We start from the raw sequence: 25,428 nt of genomic DNA, 5'->3' as shown, positions 1-25,428 counted from the left end.
TAGTACTTTGATTCAATAAAAAATAACAAAATGAAAAACAACTCTAAATATTTATTCTCGTAATGAAAATCTACATTAATCCATCAAAATCAAAATATATAAACCTATTATATTGAAATTAACTTCCCCCAATTACACCCATAAATTCTATTGACAAAATTTGACCAAATCATACCTCAAAATAAGCTAATGAACTTTAAAAAAATGCTTGTAATAGACATTTGATTACTTTTCTTTTGCTATTTATCCAAAAAACAAATCTATAGGAAAATGTCGGTTGTAAAGACATTAAAAAATAGGGCCCCACAGGCCCAAATTATTTAAAGGGTGAGCTTCGCATCGATTGTACGTGCATGATGTCTTTCGCAGGGCGATCAGCTGGCACCTTCCAAAAGAAAACCTTATTTTATTGATGCATATGCAGAGCATCTAGCCAACGCATTGACTTTGTTTACACGCATTTCATCAGATCCTATTTAGCCACAATTTCCTCTCAATCATCCCTCCATCTGCAAATTTTCATGTAAGCTGTAATCTTTATCGATCCTCTTTGAAAGATTTCAAGTTCTTGCTTTGAGCTGGAAGAAATTGCAATCTGATCATCAGATTTTGAGCTACAGCAAGTGATATTTATGTTTGATCAACGGATTTTGAGTTGCAGCAAGTGATATTTATGTATTTTGTGATCTGAAACTTCTTTTTTCTAGAATTCCATCGATTATTATGCTAAAAAATCTTTCTCAGTAAATAAACTTTAGTGTAGCAAGCTCTGGATAATCCCGCAGGCATTATTCCTTAGTAAAACCTTAAAGAAAAACCTGTCATTATGTAAATTCGGCCCTGCTTTGTTTTAGCCCTCTGAGAAAAAATCCAAAAAAAAAAAGAAAAGAAATCTTGTTCAGTTGATAAGTTTTAGAGTAGTAAGCTCTGGATAATCCCGTAGACATTATTCCTTAGGAAAACCTTAAGAAAAGCCTATCATTATGTAAATTCGGTCCTTCTTCGTTTTTGCCCTCTGAAAAAAATCCAAAAAAAAAAAACTTCAAGAAAATTTAAAATCTACCATGTAGAATCAGCCTTTAGAATCTCTCAGTTTTTGTTTTAAGTTTTTATACTATAGAAACCCTTAAAAAGGAAAAAACTGTTTAGCTTAAGGAGAATTTGATGACGGACTCTGAGATTGGGACTCCAGTTCAATCTGCGCCCCCGACCCCTGGAACTCCCGGGGCTCCTTTCTTGAGCTTGAGGGTGAACGGAGAGAGTCGGCAAGGGAAATTATCAGGCCTTAATCCGTGCGAGTGCTTTGCTTTGGAGTCATGGCGCAAAGACGCATTTCCTGTTATCTCTGTTTCGCTCTGGCAAAAGGTACATTATTTATTCTCGCCTAATCTTGCAGAATTTTGTTTCAATTGAAAGCAGAGTAGGGGCAAATATCACACGAAAACTTGATATATGTTAATTCAGTCTCAATTTATCAGCAATTTACAATCTGATGCCAAATAACAACATCTTTAGATCATTTTGTGACGTAGAGTTCTTAATTGTAATCCATTTTCCATTCTACGGCGTGAAGCTAAATAAGTTCGCTTTTAAATCTTTTAGTGATGGAAATTTCTCTTGTTTGATTGAAAGTTGAGCAAAAGTAAATTGGAACAGTTTTTCAATTGCAATTTTGACAATGTGCACATTTTTAGATCCTTTTTTGATTCAAATTTCTTTTGTTTATTTAAATGATTGACCAAAAGTAAATTGGAACAGTTTTTGAATTGCAGTGTTGTCATACGAGAACATTTTTCGATGCAAATTTCTATGCTTTGTTCTAAAGATTGAGCAAAAGTAAATTGTAACAATTTTTCATTTGTAATGTAGTTAAATGAGCTCTTTTCTGGATCCTTTGTGATGCAAATTTCTCTAATTTGCTCAAAAGACTGATCAATTGTAGATTGTAACAGTTTTTGACTCGCAATGTTGTGAAATGATCACATTTTTATTTATTGTTTTGTGATACAAATTTCTAATGCTTATCGAAAAGATTCGAGTAAAAGAAAATTGGAACAGTTTCTGAATTGCAATTTGTGACGTAATGAAGGTGGGAGCAGAATTCATCGGGACATTCATGCTCATATTTGCTGCCACAGCCGCGCCCATTATTAATGAAAAGAATGGAGGAAATGAAACCCTGCTGGGTCTGGCTTTGTCATCTGGTCTGGCTGTGATGATCATTATACTCTCAACTGGACACATCTCTGGAGCGCATCTCAATCCTTCCCTCACCATTTCCTTCGCTGTTCTCCGCCATTTTCCCTGGGTTCAGGTTCCGCCCCTAACCTAACCATTAACAATTTCTTCGTACTTTATTTTTTCTATGTGAATTCTTTCCTCTCTTGCCTAGTTTTCTAGTTCTCACGCATATAATGGCTACCAGTAACAAAATTCTTCATACTTCCATTCTTTTCAGTGAATACTTTCCTGTCCAGTCTAGTTTTCTAGCTTTCACAGATTCAATGGCCATAGCTTATCTGATTTGGACAAATTCAATGCTCAATGATTCGTAACTTGCCTAAATTTGATGGACATACGTATAGTCAAATTTCTGCATTCTTTCTGTAAAATATCAAATATTTAGTAAAGACTTACTTGGATTCATGCATTTTTTCTGTAAAATACAAAAGACTGTACTTGGGTAGACCGTCAAAATATGTTTTCAACTTTACTTACAATAAGAGAGCCGTCACAGACAGGTATATTGACCGTCAAAATTAGGGCCCTTATAATTATTTTATTTACTTACATGTTAGCCGCATCCCTAGGGTTTTTTAGGAGTGAATTGGCGTGATTTCACTCTACCTCTTTAATAGTAAGTCAAACCCATGATTTAATAGTTATACACTAAAGTGGCTCCCATTTCCAAACGCATAAGGTGCAGATTCATTCCATAGAGCTTGGAGTACATTAACACCGTCCATGGCATTCAAGCCACTTTTCTACCTAATAGTACCCAAGTCGGTTGTCTACTCCCCACAAGCTCATAAAGTTCTTTTTGTTGACGGCGAAAGAATGTGTGCTTTATTAGTGCGGGACCATACATCTATTCAAAACCAGTTCTTTTGTAAAGTAAATTTCATATTTCCTCTTCATGCTTCAATTTGAGATCACTCACAATGTGGCCACCATATTATCTTTTAAACATTTGTACTTTATAAAAGTGCATAAAAGTAAGCTTGTTAACTGTTCAAAGCGGGGAGAATATGTAGCCAATGATACGTCCTTGAAGGTCTAATATTCTAGGGAGGGAGGGGATGCCATCTCTTACTTGTTAGGGTCTACTTCCCTCACTAAAGGCTAGCTTATGTATGGATTTGACCACTCAAATCTTTCATGCCGTGTTGGAAGCAAATTATGCCTAGTGGATGGGACCCTCCACTACTATTTTCTTTGTGGCATTGACTACTAAATAGTTTTCAAGGTGTAGGGTATAAATTTATACGTCCTTGACTTATATCTACCTTATTTTTATAATATGTTTTATTAATTTATTTGTTTAGATAGATTATTGTTGGAAAGAATGAAAACGAATTGTATTGAGAATAGTAAAATAAATGAATAGTTTAATCAAAATTAAGATTGAGAGAAATGATATTTAAATTGATTTTGATGATCAATATATGGGTGTCTATTAATATTTAAAATTTGGCTAGGATTAAATCTCCAAGTTCAAAATTAACTATTTTTTTAAAGAAATGGGTAATTCTTCTATAGAAATCACATTTCTCTTCTTCTTCATCGATATATTGACAACTTAATATTAATAAGTTAGTGAAAGGGAATATTTAGGCCATACACTATCATTGATTATATTAATTTCGAGGAACCATTGCTTAGTCTAACCCATTCACTATAATTGATTATATTTTACCTCTGAATCTAGGGATGGATGGTAAAGTGTGTTTTTGACAAATTGAATGTACATTTGTCTTCATTACAAAGCATTTTAAATTTTTTTATCATATGTACATGAACTTTCATAGACATAACTACAACTATGTTGTTTCACTACCATATTTACAATGTCATTTTTCTCTTCAAAACATTTTATGATTCTTATCTATCCATATACTTATGACTAGGTAAATATTCTCTTCTAAAAAAAGTGTAGCTTACAAGTTCATACTTCTATTCCCAAAGAAAAAATTTCAATGTGATAAAAGTTTGCCAATGTATGCATAATTAAACTAATTGGCATCTATAAAATAAAATAAATACATTTAGGCCCATTCTTTCCTCTTTACTATAGCATAAAGTTGCTAAAGGGACCTTGGAAACCCTATGTAAGTAATTTTATGTTAATATTTTATTTGATCTAACCAACCATATAAAAGAGTTGCACTTAGGGGTGCATGTCTATTCCAAGTCTACTTTCTAGGCCACTTTTCCAAATGAGAGATATATTTCTTAAATAAAATAAAGTATCAAAATTTGAGGGAATGAGCTCCTTCAGAATTTCTTGACCAAATCAATGAAATTATTGAAAGATCATCCAAACATTGTTTAGGAAAATATTATTTGATCCCTCGTACCAGGCACAAGAAAAATACTCGTTTATCTTCTACATAACGATCCACAATTTACGAATTCTTTCGAATAGTCCATAACATTAATACCCTAGTGCCCTCAAATGGTCCTTAGATCCTAGATCATTGAAGTAAGAAAGAGTATAATGGTCTAATATGTCCCACAAAATAACACATGCTTTATAGCCCCTAGGTTCTAACATATATGATTACTTATCATATCTTTATCTGATTGGCTAAGAAAATTCGAACTAGAAAACCCTTTACAACATTGAGGAATCTACAAAAAAAGACGAACATTTTTTGAAGATGGGTTGTATATTCTTATAGGTTCACACCATGAAAGATGATATTTAACATCCCCATACCATTTTAGCTCATAAAGTTGTATTATTTTCCATTTCCTCCATCCTTATTCTAACACGCTTTTTCCTTTTTTACTAGGAAAAAAATCACTCATATATACTTCCTACCATGAAGAAGGAATCTACAAATTTTATTTTTGTATTTAGCACTTGAAACTAATGTTCATAATTGAGAAACATTAAAATTAGGCTAAAGCATTAAAATGTAAATTAAGACTAACCTACCTCCCAAGATCAACCATTAACAAATTTATTGCTCATTCTAACCAATAGATCCTTTTATATAGAATCGATCTTTGATTTAATATAGATTTTAATGTTATACCAAGATAAATTTAGTTGGAAGTATTGTCTCTTGGAAAAATGAAGGCCACTTATTAAGAAAAGAAAACCATTGACTTAATAGTAATGGTCTAGCCTAACCTAAAACTACTCTATATGCAAAACTAACAACTTAGTGAATTTCTCTTAATTTAGCATGGAACAAAAATGGATTTTGAAATAGGGGACTCAAATCATGATTTAAGTAATCAACACACAAATAATATGTGACAACATGTGTTTGTGACCTGGCTATCTAACTTCATTACAAGAAAAAATTAACCAACTATAAGATAAATATCAACTAGTTAAACCCTAAAACTACCAACTTCTCATTAATAAGAACTAGTTCTTTATTATTCCTCTTACAATGAAATAAGTACTACTTATATATCTTGCACTATTATTATTTGTTATAGATTGAATCCTACTCCACACTTAGTGTCTAGTAATGCCTTAGGAATATTTCTCCCAGTATATTATGCCCCTAACGTATATTCTAATTCATATATATGACAATGAATTATACATACCCAAAACAACATTCAAGTTGGCCCTCTGCATGATCCTCAAAGATGTATATGTATTTAATCATCTATTAAATAATTTAATTACAATGGTAGAGTACTTTACAAGTAGAATGCTTAGTGAATCCAAGAAGAAAAGGGAAAGTGGGAGTTAGCTCTATTATAGATAATGAAAGATGCATTGTCATAATAAAGCATAATAGCACTATGAGTGAGTATGGTAAGGAAAGGGATTCAAAATGTTTCCATGGTAATAATATAGAATAGGAGGGTATGAATCAAATAGAACAAGCTTTGAAATTCCAAAATATAACAAAAATAGAATAATTAAGAACAAGGAAAGGTGGATCCAAATCTAATAAATCTAAATTGAAAGGGTATATGATTAAGAAAGAAATTGAATATTAACCCTAATATAGATAGAAGGGTAAATCCTAAGAACAAAGTCTTAAGGGGTGTAGGAATTTCAAGTTCGTCAAAATGAAAAAGAATAATATATCTTTTTAAGAAATTAGTTTCTATGAATGTGAGAAGCAATACAATCCACTTACCCAATTCAAAGCTATGATAAAAATGAGGCATAATTTATAAATGAGGAATTTAAAGATGGAAGTACATTGGTAAATTTAAAGGCATTGATAAATAGTTTTTGTTGTTTTTATCATGATCTTTGAATTGTAACTCAAAATAGTTTAAAATTTGAAGAGCAATGAAATTTAAATTGGTCTATTCTTAAAATAAAACACAAATAGTAATAAGACAAGATATGAAATTGGAAACAATAATTACCTTTTTATTACAAAGATTATATAATAAAAATATATTTTTCAATAGTAAAAACATTATTAACTAGGGGAAGATAGCTTGGAGTGGCTATAACTTTGCATATTCAACAGTGGTACCAAACAGTGTCAAAATTATTGGGAATTTTTGTTGTTGTTCTCGTATGCAACTTAATTGCTTAAATATAAGGTTTCATCCTCTCGCCAATAACATTCCACTCTGTAGAAGCTGTTACGTGTGTGTAGGTCAAAAAGTGGCAAAAAAAAGGTGTCACTGAATAATAGACACTAGGGACCCCAATAATGGTTCAACTTATACCTAGTAATAAGTAATGACTTCTACATAGTGAATTGTTATTGGTGAGAAGCTAAAATCTTAGCTTTAAGCATCTAAGTCACATATGAGAACAATAAAAACAATCAGATGATTTTGATATCATTCAGTATCTCAATTGAAAAAGCAAAGTTAGCTATAGTCGAGTATCTTCCCCTATGCAATATTGAACATATACTGTGTGTTTAATGATATTTTTTGGATTAATTTTATGTATGTATTGTTATGCAGGGTTATTTATTATTGGAAAGTCATTATAGTGAAAAGTGAACTATTATTAGACCTCGATTTACTATTAGATATCTTCCCCTATATCACATACAATATAAAATATATTCAAATGTGGTTAAATTTTTAAAAATAACAATCACAATTTTAAGTTTTTTTTAATAATAGAAGTGAAATTTATAAACATCTAATTATATATAAACTAGATACATTTTTAGTTAACTTTTAAATATATAAAACGTATATTATTATTAAAATTAAATTTGATTGATGATATGATTATATTTAAATATTGTTCAGGGAATTGTGGTAAATGTTTTAATAAACCAACAAAGAGTTCATTTATAATTTTTAGAGACAAAATATGTCTTTATGCTTAAAAAAGAAAAGAACCGTCAAATTTAAGCGCATTTCTTCGTTAACAAAACGAAAATCCATTTACAGTACACTTTCCTAACTCCCAAGTCCCGACACCCATCTACAGTAGTCTGATTCTATCTTGTCGAACTGACCCACCACGTTCTTTTTAAGAGATAAAAAATAATATGATTTTTTATTCAGATATTTAAAGTAAGTGATTTGATTGATTATTTTATTGCTTAAAATAGAAGAGTGAGAAGCGTGATTCGGTTGATTCCTTTCCTTGGCCCATAGAGCATTCAAAGTCAACATCATTAAATTGGTAGTTTTTGTCACACTGTCAACCTTAACCGGCTGTTTACTCATCACTTATTACAATTAATATGCCCATTCTTGTCCTTTACCATATGCTCATGGAACCTCCACCTTATGTTCCTTGGCTACATATTTGGCACTTTTTGTCCCCTTTATAAAGAGATAGAACCTTGTAAGATATATAAGATACGTTAATAATGTATGTTTGTAGTATTTATTATGTTTAGATGAAGTTTATATCGATAAGTTTTAGGTACTCTATTTTTGTAATGTTATAATTCAAATTATACAATTTATTATCGATTTTTTTACTTAATTTATTATTGTATTTGTTTATGTTTTAATCTATATTATTATAGATTATTAATTTATTTATTATCAAAGAAATTATACATATTTTTTTTTAAAAAAAAATTTAATTTTTTTTTAAAATTTATAATTGTCAAAAGTTCTAATATTTTATTGATTCTTTCTATTATCTCTTCACCTTAACATTCTTATTTATTAAAAATCAATTCAATATTTGTTAGAGCTTCAACTATATTATAATCCTTTATTTTTATTAGTGTTGTCTTTTTCTTTTCTTTATATCTTTAAAGATATATATCTATTCTTTGTAGTTGCATGTCATACACACATACTCATGTGTGAACATTTATTAACTAGATTTTTCATATTTCTCTCTTGATTTTTTCTTAATTTTATAAGTCTATAATATTAATGTTCTTACATGAATTTTAATGCTTTTGTTTGTTGTTTTTATATAGATACACATACTTTCTCTTCACGTGGATTGCTTTATTTTATCATTATTACACATATCATTTAGTTTTTCTTATAAATTTTAATCATTAAGATTTCTATATTTACATTTTTTAATATACTTTAAATCCTCTTTATCAAAGCTTCTATTTTTTTTTTTAAAATTACATTCACTTTTGTTCAATTTATTGTGTTATTTCCATGTTTTACTTTTATAATTACTCTATTATTAATTCATTTGGCTCTATTCTCTACTCTTTTTGATATATTTTAAAGTCATAAAAATTGGAAATTGGTTGACCAAGTTCTTTTTCTCTTGTCTCTCTCATCTTGCATGGTTCTTTATGGTTTACTTGTCTATAATTCATCTTACAAAATAAAATAATAAAAAGCTTATACTAAAGTTGGTCCAAATAGTACCACAATTAAAACAACATATCCTCCCTCACAATTTCCTCCAAAGCTGGAACATAATCCTATGAGAGTCGTTCACTTGTCAACCATCTAGTCTCTTAGAAATCTACTTAGTCAAACAATCAACAACTCTATTCCATTCACATGAATATAATGAAGTCTGATGTACTGCCCACCAAAGATAATATAATTTGATTCAAAAATCAAATAAAAAAAATCCAAAATATATTTAATATAATCAAAGCACAATTTTTTCATAACCCATGATAATTTGTACAGATGGCTTAAACATCACACACTAAGCTTCATTCCAAAACCAAAAGTGTTAAATAACCAAAGTTGATTTATTTTTTCCAAGCTTAATTTTCTCCTTAATGTGTGATGTGTTTAAGGGTGGCCTAATTTGTAGAGAGTGAAACGACTTTTCATTAGATTTCAAATCTTTTCTTTTATACATATTTATCCTCACCATAGAACATAAAAATGATCCAAATTTTGATTGGACATTGTTTACACAACTTTTATATATATATATATATATATATATATTCTAAGTTGAATCTAACCATGTAACTCTGCAATACACAGGTGCCCTTATACATAACGGCCCAAGTGGTTGCATCAATTTGTGCATCATTTGCACTGAAGGGAATATTCCATCCATTCATGCACGGCGGCGTGACGGTTCCATCGGGATCTTATGGCCAGGCCTTCGCGCTGGAGTTCATAATCTCCTTCAATCTCATGTTCGTCGTCACAGCAGTCGCAACTGACACACGTGCAGTTAAATCCTTTAACTTTGACTATTTAATGCTTTTAGTCTAAAAATCAAACCTTAATATATGATATAACTTTTCTTTATATTTCCCTCCTCATTATCAGTACACACTTCAATAAAGATTCATCCTAATCACGGTGCAACAATAACAATAATGATAATACATAGGTGGGTGAGCTGGCAGGCATCGCAGTGGGTGCAACCGTCACACTCAACATACTGATTGCAGGGTAAGTGAACAAAACAACGAGTCACAATTAGCTGGTTTGGAAGCTGAAATAATTGAGTTGAATAGAATTGAATAAGTTTTGTTCTTGTATCGAATATAATAGATACCGTTGTTGTATGTGTGTGTAGTACAAACAGTGGGGCATCGATGAACCTAGTGAGGACATTGGGGCCGGCAATAGCAGCGAATAATTTCAAAGCGATATGGGTGTATGTGACCGCGCCTATCACGGGAGCACTGGTGGGTGCGCTTTGTTATACTCTCGTTCGTATTGAAGGTGATGGCCCTCGACCTGTTGCCAGTTTCAGGAGATCCCAATCAAGCATTTGATTATCAACCTACTTCTACTTTATTAGTATCACATAATTCTATCCTGTGCTTTGTTTGGAATGAAGCATAAACTTTGAATTTATCTATTTATATATTTGTGCCGATATGTTATGTGAAGAAAAATATTATATATATTGTGAGAGTGATATATTATATTTATATTCTCCAAAACATATTATGTAAGTATGATGCTTGTGAGGGAATGCTCTCCCAAGTGCGTTATACTTTGTGTTTGTGTGAGTTAAACTCAAAAAATTTAAAAATAATAATAAAGACTTACAGTATTATAGTAAATCGCGTCTTCTGTGGTAATTTGAATTTGAAGGCTGAGAGTGCTGGTATGTTTGTTTTTATTTTTAATTAAAATTCTCATTGAGTGATATCAGATTGACACAATTCAAGCCAAAAACAAGAATTCATTAAAATTCTCATATTTAGTTTCAGTATAAAGAATTGACTGATTATTGATTATTTATTATTGATTGTATGTAAATGTATGCAACTGTTATGTTAGTTTCTATTGTTCAGTGATTGAAATTTTTCATAGAATATTTTAATATAATGATTGAAGTTGATTGGTTATTTATTATAGAGGTTATGTAAATGAATGGTATTCGTTTGGGTTTCTATTATTTAATGATTCAGATTTGAAGATTTAGTTTCAGTATAAGTACTAAAGTTGCTTATACTAAAGTTGTTTGATTGTTTATTATTGAATGTATGGGAATGGATAAGATTGTTGTTCCAGTTCTTATTTTTTATTGATTGAAATTCTTATTATTTGATTATTTATTATGATTGTAAGTTAATGAACAAGATTGTTATGTTAGTTTCTATTTTTTAGTGATAGAATTTTACATTTTTTGTTCAAGCTGGTTGATTATTTATTATTGATCGCTATGTGAATGAGTGAGATTGTCATGTTACTTTCTATTTTTCTATGATTGAAATTCTTATTAAGTTTTGATATAAGAGCTAATATTGATTGATTATTTATGTTTGATTCTATGTCAATGTATAGGATTGTTATGTTAGTTTCAATCTTTAAGTGATTGAATTTCTCATATTTACTTTCAATACAACCACTATAGCAACCACTAAAGTTGATAGATTATTAATTATTGATTTTATGTGAATAAATGAATGAGATTGTTATGTTAGTTTCTATCTTTTAGTGATTGAAATTCTCATTGGTAGATTATTTATTATTGATTGTAAGTGAATGAGCAAGATTGCTATGCTAGTTTCTATCTTTTAGCAATTGAATTTCTCAAATTTGTTTCCATATAAGAATGAAGTTGGTTGATTATTTATTATTGATTCTTATGTGAATGAATGAGATTGTTATGCAAATTTCTATTTTTTAGTGATTGAGATTCTCATACTTAGTCTCAATACAAGGATTGAAGTTGGCCAATTAATTATTATATTAATTTTTATCTTTTAGTGATTGAAATTCTCATATTTAATTTTAATATAAAAAATAATGTTGATTGATGATTTATTGTTGGTTGTATGTCAATAGATAAGATTGTTATTTGAGTATCTCTTTTAATAGTCTAAACTCCTATTTGTTCTCAATAATTTTTTTTTGTCTTTTGGAGATCTTTTCTTTTACACTTCTTTTTTGTCCTTCTAATCATTTTTTTAATATTATATATCTTATTTAAATTTATTTATGATCTTGTTCACTATTTTTTCTTATGATTAATAGTCAAACAACTTTAAATCTAAAAGCTAATAAATATATAAATATTGATTGTCCAATACTCATCTTCATTAATTTTAAAAAATAATTTTTAACATTTATAAATTAAAAAATAAAAATAAAATTACTACTTTTTTCTTGTGAAAGAATGAGATGGTTAGTAGAATAAATAACCTTTTTTTCCCAAAACAATAGACTATAAATTTAAAAATTATTTTAATAAATAGAAACTAAGAATGGCAATTTTCCCTTTTATTACCCTACTCTTTTTTGTTGTATGTAATGCTAAGAATTTTTTTTTAAAATGTTTAATTTTTAAAAATTTATATTATGCTTTATTCTTTCAATTCAAATTGTTTTTTTTAATATGTTTGTAATCTTATTCACTTATGAACAACATATCACATTTCAATCTAAAAATTTATAAACAACTTAAAGGATTATGAAATGCTAATGTTTAACAATCAATTTATCAATACTATTTATTATTATAAAATAATAAGTTGTTTTATCTTTAAAATAAACCAATCTTTATGTACATATTATATAAAATAGGCCTAAAGATATCCTTGTTGAGGCATCTATTGTATCTTGTAATTTGATGAAAATAGACACTTGGAGAAGGATATCTCTTGACATATTTTATATATAATAGATATTTATATGCTAGTAGTAGTCACATCACAACATGGAAGACATTATATGAATTTTATATGCAATTACATCAAGGATAGGGTTAGGGTTAGTATTAAGGTTAAGGTTAGCATTATGACTAGGGGCAATGATCTAATTAGGGTTAGAGTTTAGGTTTATGATTATAGTTATAATTATAGTTTTGATTCAATGTTAGGATCAGTTTATGGTTAGGGATAGAATGTGGTGTAATGGTCAAGATTGTGTATATAATTCATATCAAAGTTCAAGATTAGTATTAGCATTTATTTTATTATAATAATGCTTATGATATATTTTAGGATAGCATTAATGTTATTCAAATAATGGTTAGGCTTAGGATTTATACAATGATTAGGATTTATGATGTAGGGTTTAGAGTTAGAATTAGTATCATAGCTTGTGTTTTGTTTAGGGTTAGGATTAGGGCCAGGGATTAGGGTTAGCATTAGGGTCAAGATTAGAGTATGATTATGACCATCATTAGCAATAGGATGTATAATTTAGAGTTAGGATTAGTATCATGCTTAAAATTATAGTTAGGTTTAGTGTGAAGGATTAGTAGTTAGGGTAGAATTGGAGTTTACATAATGTTAGGGGAATGATTAAGGGTGGCATTTAGGGTTACTTAATATTTAGGGTTACAATATGATTAAGTTCAAATTTAGTATTAGCATCAATACTATTCAAATAATAGTAGGGTTTAGGGGTTATACTATGGTTAAGATTGCACTTACAATAGGATTTGGGTTAGATACACATAATCTAGTGTTTCATATATTTGTGAAATGCCTTTTTATAACTAATATTTCACATATATTTGTGAGATTTATTCAAAGAATTCTTTTAGTGCCACATATTTTACAAAGCCATGCATTGTAAAAAGATATATCAGAATAAAATATTTTGCATATAGTTAAAATATACTACCATACATCACTTTGGTATTTTAAAATAACTCTTTTTTCTCTCTTGTTCATCAAACTTACATAAGTGAAAGAGAAAATATATGTTTCACTACAACCATTTTAAATTACTTAGAAATATTATAGGTAAAATAAGAACTAACTATATGCAAAACACTTCACAAAGCATTCTTTAATGATGAGTTGGGTACTTTTATTTTCATAATGAGCACAATATACTTCTTTCATCATTGATTGAAAAGCAACTGGTTTTAAAGATGTCTTGAGAACTACTTTTGCAACATTTTCCATTTATAATATTTCAAGTTTTCAACATGGTCAATCATTAACATTGTGTGCTCAATAACTTTGATGGTTTTTTATTAAAGAATCTAAAACTAATCCTACAAATTCATTCACACAATTTCAAAAGCATCATTTGACTTTACATAAGTAGTTGGGCTTGCAACAATGATTTTTGACTCAATCTTTGAATCATCCACAACTTGTATTCTATGCTAGAAATAAAAAAATGGAAAAATATTAGTATTTATAAATTACGAGAATAAAAATATCCATAATTTATGATTAAAAAAAGTTAAAATGAATAATCTTTTCTATTACATACTATGAAAATAATAACTAAGACATTTAGAATAAGATATTAGCTAGCTTACTATAATGAAATCTCACCAAAATCATGTAAAATATCCTGGCAGGGTGGACCCACAATAATGGGTTACATATTTTTGCCTAAGCTGACATTGAACTGTGAATTTTCAAGAGAATTTTCACTTTCAAATGCAAATTTCCTTTTGATGCGTAGGATTTTGAAGAGGAAGTTAATTAGTCTTTTAGGATTTTCTATCTAGATTCTAAATAATTTTTTAATAAAAAAATTGAATTGATCTTTTTTCCCACAAAAATTGGTATGTTATCAAAAACCTTATTTTTAAAGAGTAACACTAATTTTGACATGTACATAACTTTATTTCTACAATAGATATCATTGTGATTCTTTAAAATTTAGTTTGTTAACATCCATATTGAAACTATGGAGGTGGTTTGATGTCTTTATCCTTCGTATTTCATATTTTATCAGAGTTTGAAGTTGACATAACACTAATTCAAACATATGTGGCTTTTGACACATGTAACTTAGTATATATTTACCCGATTTCAAAATCTCTCTCTTTTTTTTTTTTTTTTTTATTAAAAGAGGACTCAAATACGAAGACTCTAGCTATTTTTCAAAAATAATATTCTCAAGTACTAGTTACTATTTTTCCAGGAACATTCAATATAGAGGTTCATTTTTTTATAACGAACCTCTATTCAATTCACGTAAAAAAATCTATACCTAAAAAATTCAAAATGTATCAGATTCATAATCATTAGAAAGCTTGTTCAAAGTACTTCTATCATGCAAAATGACATGTCTTCACTATATTATCTAAGAAGTGGAAAAAGTCAATCAATATTAGGTCAAAGAGAAGAAGATTGTTTGAAAAGTTTTTACAAGGATGAAAGGATGTTATTATGATTGTTGAATCTAGGTTTAGGGTTTGTGATATACTTAAGGAAAAAGAAAAAGACAAGGAGAAGGTATCATGACTAGAGAAAGTGATTGGAAATGGAAGAAAAGAAAAGAGATAGTTATTGGAGCACAGAAGTAGTCAGTTGGTTGCGATCATAGAAGAGAGAACAATTATGGCATGTTAGTGTATTGAAGAGCTTTATGGGATATGATAAACAAAGGAAATTCTTTAATCACATATCATTTTTATTTTTATTAACTTCTTACCATTGTAACAGTTGAAATCCCTTAAAAGGGTGACTTAATCAATCTATTGTAAAACCTTTGACATGGTAGAATTCTCAGATTAGAGTGTTGAAATCCTTTATCAAGGTTACTCGTAGAAGAGAAAAGATCTTAACAAATCTATAGGAAAATCCTTTAATAGGGAACACTTGACAATTTTTTGTAATCCTTAATCGGGAAAGCTCCTAACATAGCATTTTCCAGAGGAGTACAACATTTGTGAGAACCATTCTCACACCATGGTTTTCACCCAAATTGGGTTTCCATGAGATAAATATTCATGCTATTATTGTGTGAACACTTTTACTATTTTGTGTGATTATTTATGCACTTAACTGATAACAATGTTATGGGCAAAACTGAATCTTATCGTTAAAGATTTTAGAAAGGTGTTAAAAGTTTGAAAGTTGTTGATTACAAATTCACCCCACAACCCCCCCAGTAATCAATCCTATACCTACAATTGGTATCAAATCTATTTTAAAATGTTTGGAAGTAAGTGTTATATTAAGAAAGATGAAAGAAATGGAAAGCTTGACATTGAGAGTGAAGAAGTAATATTTCTGGGACGCTCAACTAGAAGAAAAACATACAAGTGTCTAAAATTGAAGACAAATAAAATTGTTGAAAGTTCCAATGTGAAGATAGACAAGTTCTTTGAACATAATGAAGAAAATAGCAATAGGAAACCAGAGGAATACAAAAAGCCAATATACTTTGAACCTAAGAAGATCAAAATACAATGTGTAATTGTAAGAATCGATAATGCTAAACTAACAACACCATAGTGAGAGAAAATTAAGGAGAAAAATTAAAACATAGAACCTATGAAGCCAAGGCACATGAGGATCAACCACAACTTGTGAGACATAATTGGAGACAAAAATGAAGGAGTATAAGCCAAAAGACAACTAGGAGAAAGGAATACACCATGTTTAATATCAGAAATGAAGCCTAAATTGGTGAAAGATGTATTAAAGGATGAAGAATAGAAATAAGCTTTGAAGGAAGAACTAGATCAAATTGAGAAGAATAATACTTTCTCACTAGTTCCTGGGCTTAAGGACAAAAATGTTTTAGGAACAAAGTGGGTGTTTATAAATAAGCTAAATAAATGTGGATAATTAATAAGAAATAAGGAAATATTAGTTTGTAAAGGTTATGCACAGGAGGAAAGGTTATATTATGGAGAGACATTTTTATCAATTGCTAGATTAGAAGCTGTAAGAATAATGCTACCATATGCAGCTTATAAATGATTTAAAGTTTATCAAATGGATGTGAATCAACATTTTTGAATGGAGTACTAGAAGAGGGAGTATTCAAAGAAGTATTTTTGAACGGAGTATTGGAAGAGGAAGTATACATTGAACAACTTGAAGTATTTGTCACAATACAAGGCAAAGATTTGTTATATAAGCTACATAAGGCACTATATGGACTAAAATAAGTACTGGGAGAAAGGAATGAAAGGTTACATTCTTATTTGATCGAAATAGGATTTTTAAGAACAAGTGATAATGGTCATCTATAACTTAAGATTGAAAGTAAAATTAAAGTCTTAATTGCTTAAATTTCTATGGATGATATAATATTTGGAGGATATAAAGCATTAAGTAAGTCATTTGTTGAGGAGATGACTCAGAATGAGTTTGATATGTCTATCATTGGAGAAATAAAATTCTTTTTTAGACTTCAAGTAGAGTAGATGAAGAATGGGATCTATATCACTCAATCAAAATACATAAAAGAAATAAATTGAAGAATTTTGGGATGGAAGTGTTGGTAGTGGGCCAATGTCCCTTACATGATTTTCAAGATGGCTTAACCACCTCCTATGGTTCTATAAGACTATTGGTTGTATCAAGCATTGACAGGTTGATCTTTTGGTGCAACGAAAACCTTGGCCTTTGACAATTGGTATCATAGTTTGGTTATAGGTTCAAATATCTCAGGCCATAATGAGTGACGCTAGGAGGGGGATTGTTGGCAATGAGTCAGTATCCCTAACAGGATTCCTGACATGGCTTAACCACCTATTGTGGTTCTATAAGACTATGGTGCAACAAAAACCCCATTCTTTCTAATAGGAATAATTTAAACCAGTAATTACATTGACTATTACCAATTAAAAGATATCAAAACAAGATGAATCCAAGAAAGTGAATGAAACTCTCTACAAATCAATGATTGGGAAGTTATAATATGTTGTTCACAATAGAATTGATATAGCTCAAGCCATAGGAATTGTTGCAATTTTCTCATCACAACCAAATTAGTCACATCTCACAATAGTTAAAAAGATATTGCGATATCTAAAAGGTACTCAAAATTATGGTGTATGGTATGAAAAGTGAGGAGACTTTGATCTTAAATTTTATACAGATGCAAAATGGTAAGACAATATTGATGACAGGAAGAGCACAAGAAGTTGAGAATATTTCTTAGGAGAAAGGTTACTTTTATGGATATGTAAGAAGAAGAATCATATTTCATAGTCAATTGTGTAAGCTGAATATGTGGTAGCTACAATCAATTGTCAACAAGTTGCATGGATAAAGTAGATTCTAGAAGGAAAACAAGAAATAGTTGAAGAACCAACTATTATACATTGTAAAAACACTATTGCTATTGAAATATATCCAAGAATCCAGTAATGCACTAGAACCAAACACATAGAAATCAAATATAATTTTATGAGAGAGAAAGTGCAAGATAAAGAAGTCAGTGTGGAGTATATTCCCACCTCAATGTATTTACAAAACCATGACCAAGGGAAAGGTTTGAGTACTTGTGAAACAAGTTAGGGGTCCTACCCCTATCAAAAATCAAATAGGAATATGCAATATGCATCAGTTCATGAATAACCTAATGTTACTCCCATAAATACTTATGTTTCCAATTATTGTAAAAAAGATGGTGACTGAGAATGCGTTAGTCAATGAACACTAGCATCGAGTATCATTATATTGCCTAAGAAATGAAGGGGGAGATGAATGATTTTTTAGTTAATACTCGAGTTTAGTACTTATTGAATACTTCTATATTAGCCGAGAAGAGATATTACTAAGAAAGTTAGTTATACCTGAGTAGAGACATCACCAAGAGATAATATTTATACTAACCAGAGATAGTATATTAACCGAGTTCAATAGAGGTCTCTCAAATGTTTGAATTAGTACAAATTACAATGTAAGATGATCATAATAAGTGGGAAACAAAATTCCCACTCATAGAGGCAAATATTTGAAAAGATTTATTGGTAAGAGAGAATTGATTGTTGTATGATTTCAAGGTAGAAAAGAGCTAATAAAAATGCAAAAAGGAAAAGTATGGAACATGAATTATTGTAGATTGTTGATTTTGATCAATGATACATTGTAGTGAGTTCCTAAACCCTAATTCAATTAGAGATCGAAGAGGGAAAAGAAAACTATAAAAGGACCTATAAGGAAAGATTTAAAGTTTTTTGTTGAAGTGAGAAAGAGGGGCATTTCTACTACTGTTGAGAAGAGATTTTACTATAGAAGAGTAAAGAGAGGGGTATATCATAGACTCAATAAAAGTTGAGAGGTGTTGAAGATTAGTCACAACAAGGTGATATACAGTTGTGCAGAAGAGAGATCTTATTGGCAAAGTAAGTTGTGTTATTCAAATAAGTTTACTGCCATTTTCTAATCATTGTAGCAGACAAAATCCTTTGACAAGGTCAACCTAATAATCTTATGTGAAATCTCTTAATTGAGTACACACTTAGCATAGTGTTGTAAAATCCTTGAAGAAGGTAGATCTTAGGAGATATGATTGTACACTCTTAACAAAGTAAGTTGCTAGAAGTGACAGAGACAATATAGCCCTAATAAGGCACTTCTTACTATAGTACTGATGGATTTGTGGGTACCATCCCCACCATAATTTTACCTCTAACCAAGGGTTTCAACATGACCAAATATTTGTGTTATATGTTGTGAGTTTATGTTTATGATTTTATGGTTTATGGAATTTAGAATAGATAAAGTTATTTTATTTTACAAGCATAATGGTTAGTGATAAGTGCTTACCAAGTTGTTAAAAGGATAAGATCACTGTTGAATTTTTTTAAAGTCAAAGTTTTGGAGGATATTGATTCAACACCCCCCCAACCCCCTCACTCCAAATTAGTATCCTACTATTAGAAACACAATTGAAACAATTGTGATGTTGTCATTTATGTCAAATATTATTAGTGAGACAGTTGCTACCTGAGTAGAATTCTATATCAATATGATTAATGAAGAGGATTTGAGAAGAAGAAATATCACGAGGATCTAGTGGAACAATTGAGTTATGTGGAATTACATTGGACACTTGATCAGTTAGACTTTGTCAAAATAATTTGTTGTTTAATCATAACGCTAAGTGGAGAAGAAAGTTGTGTTAAAGCATAAAAGAGATGATCAATAAAGAATAAATGTGTAGGCTTCAAACTGAGCTTCAATAAAAAAGATTAAGGAACTTATAGTTGAAGCCAAGGAATGCTAGTATCGACCACACCAATAATAGAAGCTAAGAAAATTTAGTGTTGATCGAGCACCAGTAAAAGATAGAGAATTTCAACTGAGTGCCAATAAATAGATGAAATGAAAATAACGTAAGACGGTTAAGTCAGTATAGTGATGATTGAGGCTGAGGAACACAATGTCAGCCGAGTGTAAGCATTTGATAGTTTGTGAAGGAATCTCATTTCCTAGTTGACATATAGTTGAATTCTTGGAATATGTAAATAAGGTTGAAGATAAGAATTGATGAGATGGAATATTTAATTCAAAGGAAAACTTTGTTTGAGAATTTTAATGCATGGATTCAAATAAAATCTTCAAGAAGTTTTGAAAAGAGGAAGGAGGAAACAAAAAGATGAAAGGATTCGATGAATATGACCTAACCCTAAAATCTATGGTGGTGTTTAAGTGGAAAAAGATCAAGCTACATCTTTGAGGTATAAGGACTAAACTAGTAGAGGTTAGTAGAGCTGGTGAAGGCCTTAACAAGGTAGAGGTGTCTATTGATTATAAAACTTGAGCAGGAGGCTTAGAAGAGTTGTGAAGAAGGGAAGTGTGATTGCTTGAAGAGTTGCCAAGTAGATCATAGACATAGATGATAATGGAGACCAGTTAGTGGATTATCATATGAGCTAAATTATGATTTGTATTTGTAAAGTGAGTTTTATATATTCATATCAACCTATTGTTACTTTCTAACCTGTTGAGTTGTCATTTTGCATGATGCTTAACAACAAGAATCCTTTCAAACTCCTCTTTTGAAAAGTCAATCTTGGGAATCAACTCCAAGGGTTTGGGAAATCTTCTGACCTATTGGAATCCTCTTAGTTGAATTTAAATGTGAGTGTTCATGAGGATGCCTTTGCTAGTTTAGATGACTTTAGGTAAGCTGTAGAATTTGTTTGCTACTTCAAAAGAATAAACACAAAAAAAGAACTATATTTTTCTATTTTTCTATTTTTAAATGAATGCAATCTAACAATGCAACTAATATGAATTCCTAATCTAACAAGGGGTTAGTAAAGAAAATAAAAAATATAAGGTAACAAGAAGTTTAAGAAAATAACATGAAAAGTAAAATCCTTATGGACATAAGCTACATAAACAATGCATTTGTGAGTTAAGCCTTTGAAGAAATCAGTGGGTAACTAATGAAAATAGGAGCAATTCTTATTTAATTCCACTGACACAATCATTGATGGGAATTGAACAACTATAAGATGTTTCATTTTTCATCAAATCTCAAGGCCACAAAAAGTGCACTAATGCGAAACAAAAAGCTATGTAGGAACAATATGGTGATCTCTTCTCAAACTAGATACATCAACAGAATTTGTAAAATTGTAGCAAATACTAGAATTAAAAGATTGCACAACCAAACATAACGCAGTAAACTTTTGGCTCAACTACATTCCATGAACATACATCCACAAAATATAACACACTTAGGCAAGAATCACTACACTCTAAATGCGAGCACCAAACTATCTATCTAAGTGGTGCTAAGTAGGACTCCATCCATTTTATATCATTGACTCCATCCATTTTATATCGTTAATTAGATGCATGAGCCTTTACATGTCATAAAACAAAGAAAGCATGAGAAAATAAGAAAGAGAAAGCCTTCAGTCAATGTAAGAGTGTCTAGAAGTGCCAAAAATAGAAGCTATATCTTCACTAGGCATCCATAGGAGTTGAACTGTTGTTAGAATGCATTTCTGATGCATGGAAAGCTCTAATTTTGGAATTGGCTATTAACTATTGATGCACCTATGACTTCTTCAAAATATTACAAAACACTATTGCAAAAAGTGCACTAGTGCACCAGCGCAATAGTGCACCTCAAAAAACAAGCTCCAAAAATGCAAAATTTCACTAAGGGTGAAAATTGAAATTTTGGCATCTGGGTTTTGTTCCCCTTTATACCAGCGCTATGTTTGGGTATTTACCCTTGAATTTCTCAATTATCTATATGACTTGAGTCGTGTCCAATAAATCTAAGGCATTATATTTATCCTTTACTTTTTGTCTATAGTTATCCACTTCTATATGGGTTTCTGCAAAATCCCCAAGTTTTGTATCAAACTCTAACAAAGCTTCTTCCATTCTAAGTGCCTACTAGATATCCTTATCATTAGAAACTTCATCAATTTTTTTTTGAAATCTTTGAACTACTACCTCTACCACTATTAGCTTTTCCTATGCATCATCCTCAAAAATGTCTAGACATGCATTACTATAATGTCTCTCAACTTCCAAAATTTGCTCTCAAGCTTGGTCCTTGAGTCTATGAATCTCCATGTATAATTTTTCCATTATTTTATTACTATATATGTAATCTTCTCTATCCAATCATTTATCTTATCTAATTCCTCAACCGTATATACATCCATTAGCATTCGATACCTTTGGCCTTTTATTGCTTGTAATGCCTACAAGTCTTTCTCCTAGGTATGCACTTCATCCATTAAACCAAAATCTTGATTCAAAATTGCTACCAACTTATCTGCATTCTCCTACATAACATGTAATAATTTAAGATTCGCTTGAATAATCACTATGCCCTTTTCCTCAAAACTTTCTTGCCATTGTTGACAAGCATTCAAAAATGGGTCCAATTGTACTACTCCCCTATCTCTTCTCTAAATTGTTGCATTTAAAGTCTCCTCAAGGTTAGTGGGTTACAAGGGGCCAACAACTTCACTCAAATATCCCTTTAGGATTTTGTTTTGCCACCGAAGTGTTATCAATTCTACCCCATCCTGCTCTAAGCTTTTGAATACCTCCTTCATCCTCGTGGTAACCATCAACTTCACAGTCTCCAAGGTTGTCTTCTCAAGCATAACTTCCTAGATCTGATAATCCCTTGGAGTCAATTCTTCAACATTTGATTTTGGAGGAGGGATAGCTATGTGAGAAAAAAGGTCTTGATTCTAGTCACTCATAACAAAGGCTAATGCTCACACATCCTTTGGAGGCAAATCAAGTTTCCTTAGAACTTCTATTAATTCCATTCTATCCTCCTCTTCAGTAGTGAACTATCCTCCTCCATTCTATCCTCCTCTTATCACTTCTTTTCTTTGCCATCTTGGAATATGTTGTATTGGGGATTTATCTTTAGAGGATGAAGGAGTTTTCTCATAAATACTCTTCCCCTTATTGCTCCTTTCTAGAGTCTTCTCCCTCTGTGAGATATCAACACTTGGAGTTTCTATATCAGTGGAGCCAATAGTTCTCACCTTGATGTCTTGGGAAGTTTGTTGTGGTTGTTCACTTACTCGTCCTTCTTCTAACACTTCATCTGTGGATACTTGTTGTGACTCTTCTTCATGCTTCATTTGAATATGTTTGGCTTCTGTTCTTGGAGAAAGAGGGGTAGTTGATCCCTTATCTATACATAATGTGACTTGTACTTGGGATGCCAGAGCTTTCTTGGGTCCTTGTGATTTAGAGGGCATCTGACTCTAATCCTCCTATTGAGGTTGATTGGTTGGTGTGTCTTTGATAGTATCCCCAACCAACTCAGTACCCATGGGAATAAATTCAAAATCTAAGATCTAGAAGACATCAATGCCCATCACATCTTGCTAATCTATCCACTTTTGCACTTCATCTTCTGATGTAGTGGTCTGCATGGGTTCATCAAGGATAGATAGTGGTGTGATCGTAGAACTTCTCCTCCATTCCTCCTCTATGGTTCTAGCTAACCAAGTCCTCTGACTCAAAGACAAATTATCCCCCTCATCCTCATCATCATGCTCTTTTTCCTCTTCTAGGATAGGTTCAGGGATTGATGGGAAAGGAATCAATTTCTTAATCACCTTCTGTCTCCTCATCACTAGAGTCTTAGTCTTCCTTCTTTTTGGTGTAGAGGGGGAGGCTTGCTCTATCTATCTAGGTGGGGAAACCTCTTGTATCTCAATTTTTACTTCTATTTGGCCTTGTGCAACTAGAGGCATTTGATGATCACCTTGGGGTTGTGTGGCTTATACATTCTTTGGCCCTTGTATATTTTCCTCTCCTTGCTGTGGAGGTGCCTAAATTTCTCCCTCTTTAGGTTTGGCTCATTGAGGAGAGTTCCTCTTCCTCTTGCCCTTACCTTTACCCTTTTGAGCTTGATAATAACCGATTGGCCTATCAAGTTGGTGCACCATTTCTGGCCTTACTGGTGACTGAGCTATAAACATAGGGACAATGACCTTTTTCCCTATACCTCTAGCAAGACGAGCTTGCGCATGGAAGATCACTATCTTAGGAATTAGATCAAGTTTAAATGGTTTCTTGATCCAATCCTACGTTAATTTAATGATGTGCCTCACCCTATGGTTAATATCTCAATTTTATTCTTTGTCAACCTCAACATTCATAATAGGTCATTCACCAATTTTATCCCTATTGAACAAAGGATCAAGAAAATCCTCCATGACCTGTTGCACTATCTTCAACGGAATCTTTATCTACAAGGCCTTCTCTGCCAAATAAAAAGTCATCCTACAATAATCCTTGATACAAATATCGTAGTAATTTGTCGCATTCATCTAATGATCTTCAATGTCTTCTTCATATTGAAATGTTTTGCCCACTAAGTATATTTGAACTCTCTTGATATTGTTAGAATATGGCCGAGGAGAATTATACTCTTCCAAGGGATACTAATCCCATTCACATTCAAAAGAGGGGATATCTTGCCTCTAATCTGCTTGAAAAGGTCCTATAGCCATAGGCCATACACAACATGTTTTATGCTACTTTCTAACTTTGTCATATGCAAAGAAGAGTTGTTAGGAAATCTCCAGGAGGATAAGCCAGTCGCTGGGATATCTAGGGTGCTTCTTAGGGTTAATAGTTGTACTCGCTACCCTAAAATATGTAAATGTTCAAAAATGGATATGGTAAGCCTTGACCAATGATATTTGTGTGGCTACCTCCTCTAATATTCTCTTTGCATAATTTCCTTCTATGAACTGAATTATGGAAAATATGATAGCATCATTTATAATTTTGTGTTCTTTTCTTTGCTTTGAAAACCTCTTTTTTACCAACTCAGGGTATACAATATATGGCCATGCATTAGCATCTTGTATGCTACCTCTCTTGTAAAGCCCTTGATAATCAGTTTCCATTGCAGCTAACGAGTACACCAAGTATGATGTCATGTAGAATTTTCTATAATTCTTTTCTGCCACCAACTGCTCACCCAAATTCTAACTGAGAGTAGTCACCCAATCTAGTGGCATTTTTGCTTTATTTATCATCTCAATAAAATGCACCATGAAAATGTTCAGGTGTTCGGCTGTCGACAAACCCATAACTCTACTCAAGAGTATGATCGAGTATCTAATATCCTCCTTCATGTATCCTCTTGTCATGTCTATTTTGCCAGTTTTTGTTCCTAGAGGAGTCTTCTCTATAAGGTAAAATGATTGGATGATCTTAGAATCCTTGTTTATGTGTTCTTGATACCATC

The 25,428-nt window shown here is 31.1% G+C and overlaps 1 protein-coding gene across 1 annotated transcript; it reads left to right on the top strand.

The window, feature by feature from the left end:
• The first annotated feature begins 273 nt into the window (after positions 1–273).
• Positions 274–10,610, top strand: LOC149556177 (putative aquaporin NIP5-1). Its single transcript, XM_089830306.1, has 5 exons — positions 274–1,365; positions 2,090–2,314; positions 9,568–9,762; positions 9,926–9,987; positions 10,115–10,610. Exons 1-5 carry the CDS (start codon positions 1,165–1,167, stop codon positions 10,314–10,316), a joined length of 885 nt encoding a protein of 294 aa, XP_089686432.1. The 5' UTR covers positions 274–1,164; the 3' UTR covers positions 10,317–10,610.
• Positions 10,611–25,428: the final 14,818 nt, after the last annotated feature.

This window comes from Cupressus sempervirens, chromosome 5 (genome assembly GCF_028749045.1).
Source record: "Cupressus sempervirens isolate cs-2001-9-10 chromosome 5, ASM2874904v1, whole genome shotgun sequence".
NCBI lineage: Eukaryota > Viridiplantae > Streptophyta > Pinopsida > Cupressales > Cupressaceae > Cupressus > Cupressus sempervirens.
The sequence above is the reverse complement of the archived record's forward strand: the minus strand, read 5'-3'. Positions and strand labels throughout refer to the sequence as shown.

Bases quoted from the DNA above. Each gene is read 5' to 3' on its own strand.
- LOC149556177 (XM_089830306.1), top strand. From the start codon at position 1,165: ATGACGGACTCTGAGATTGGGACTCCAGTTCAATCTGCGCCCCCGACC. The intron at 1,366-2,089 runs GTACATTATTTA...GACGTAATGAAG, and splicing joins CTGTTTCGCTCTGGCAAAAG to GTGGGAGCAGAATTCATCGG. The intron at 9,988-10,114 runs GTAAGTGAACAA...ATGTGTGTGTAG, and splicing joins CTCAACATACTGATTGCAGG to TACAAACAGTGGGGCATCGA.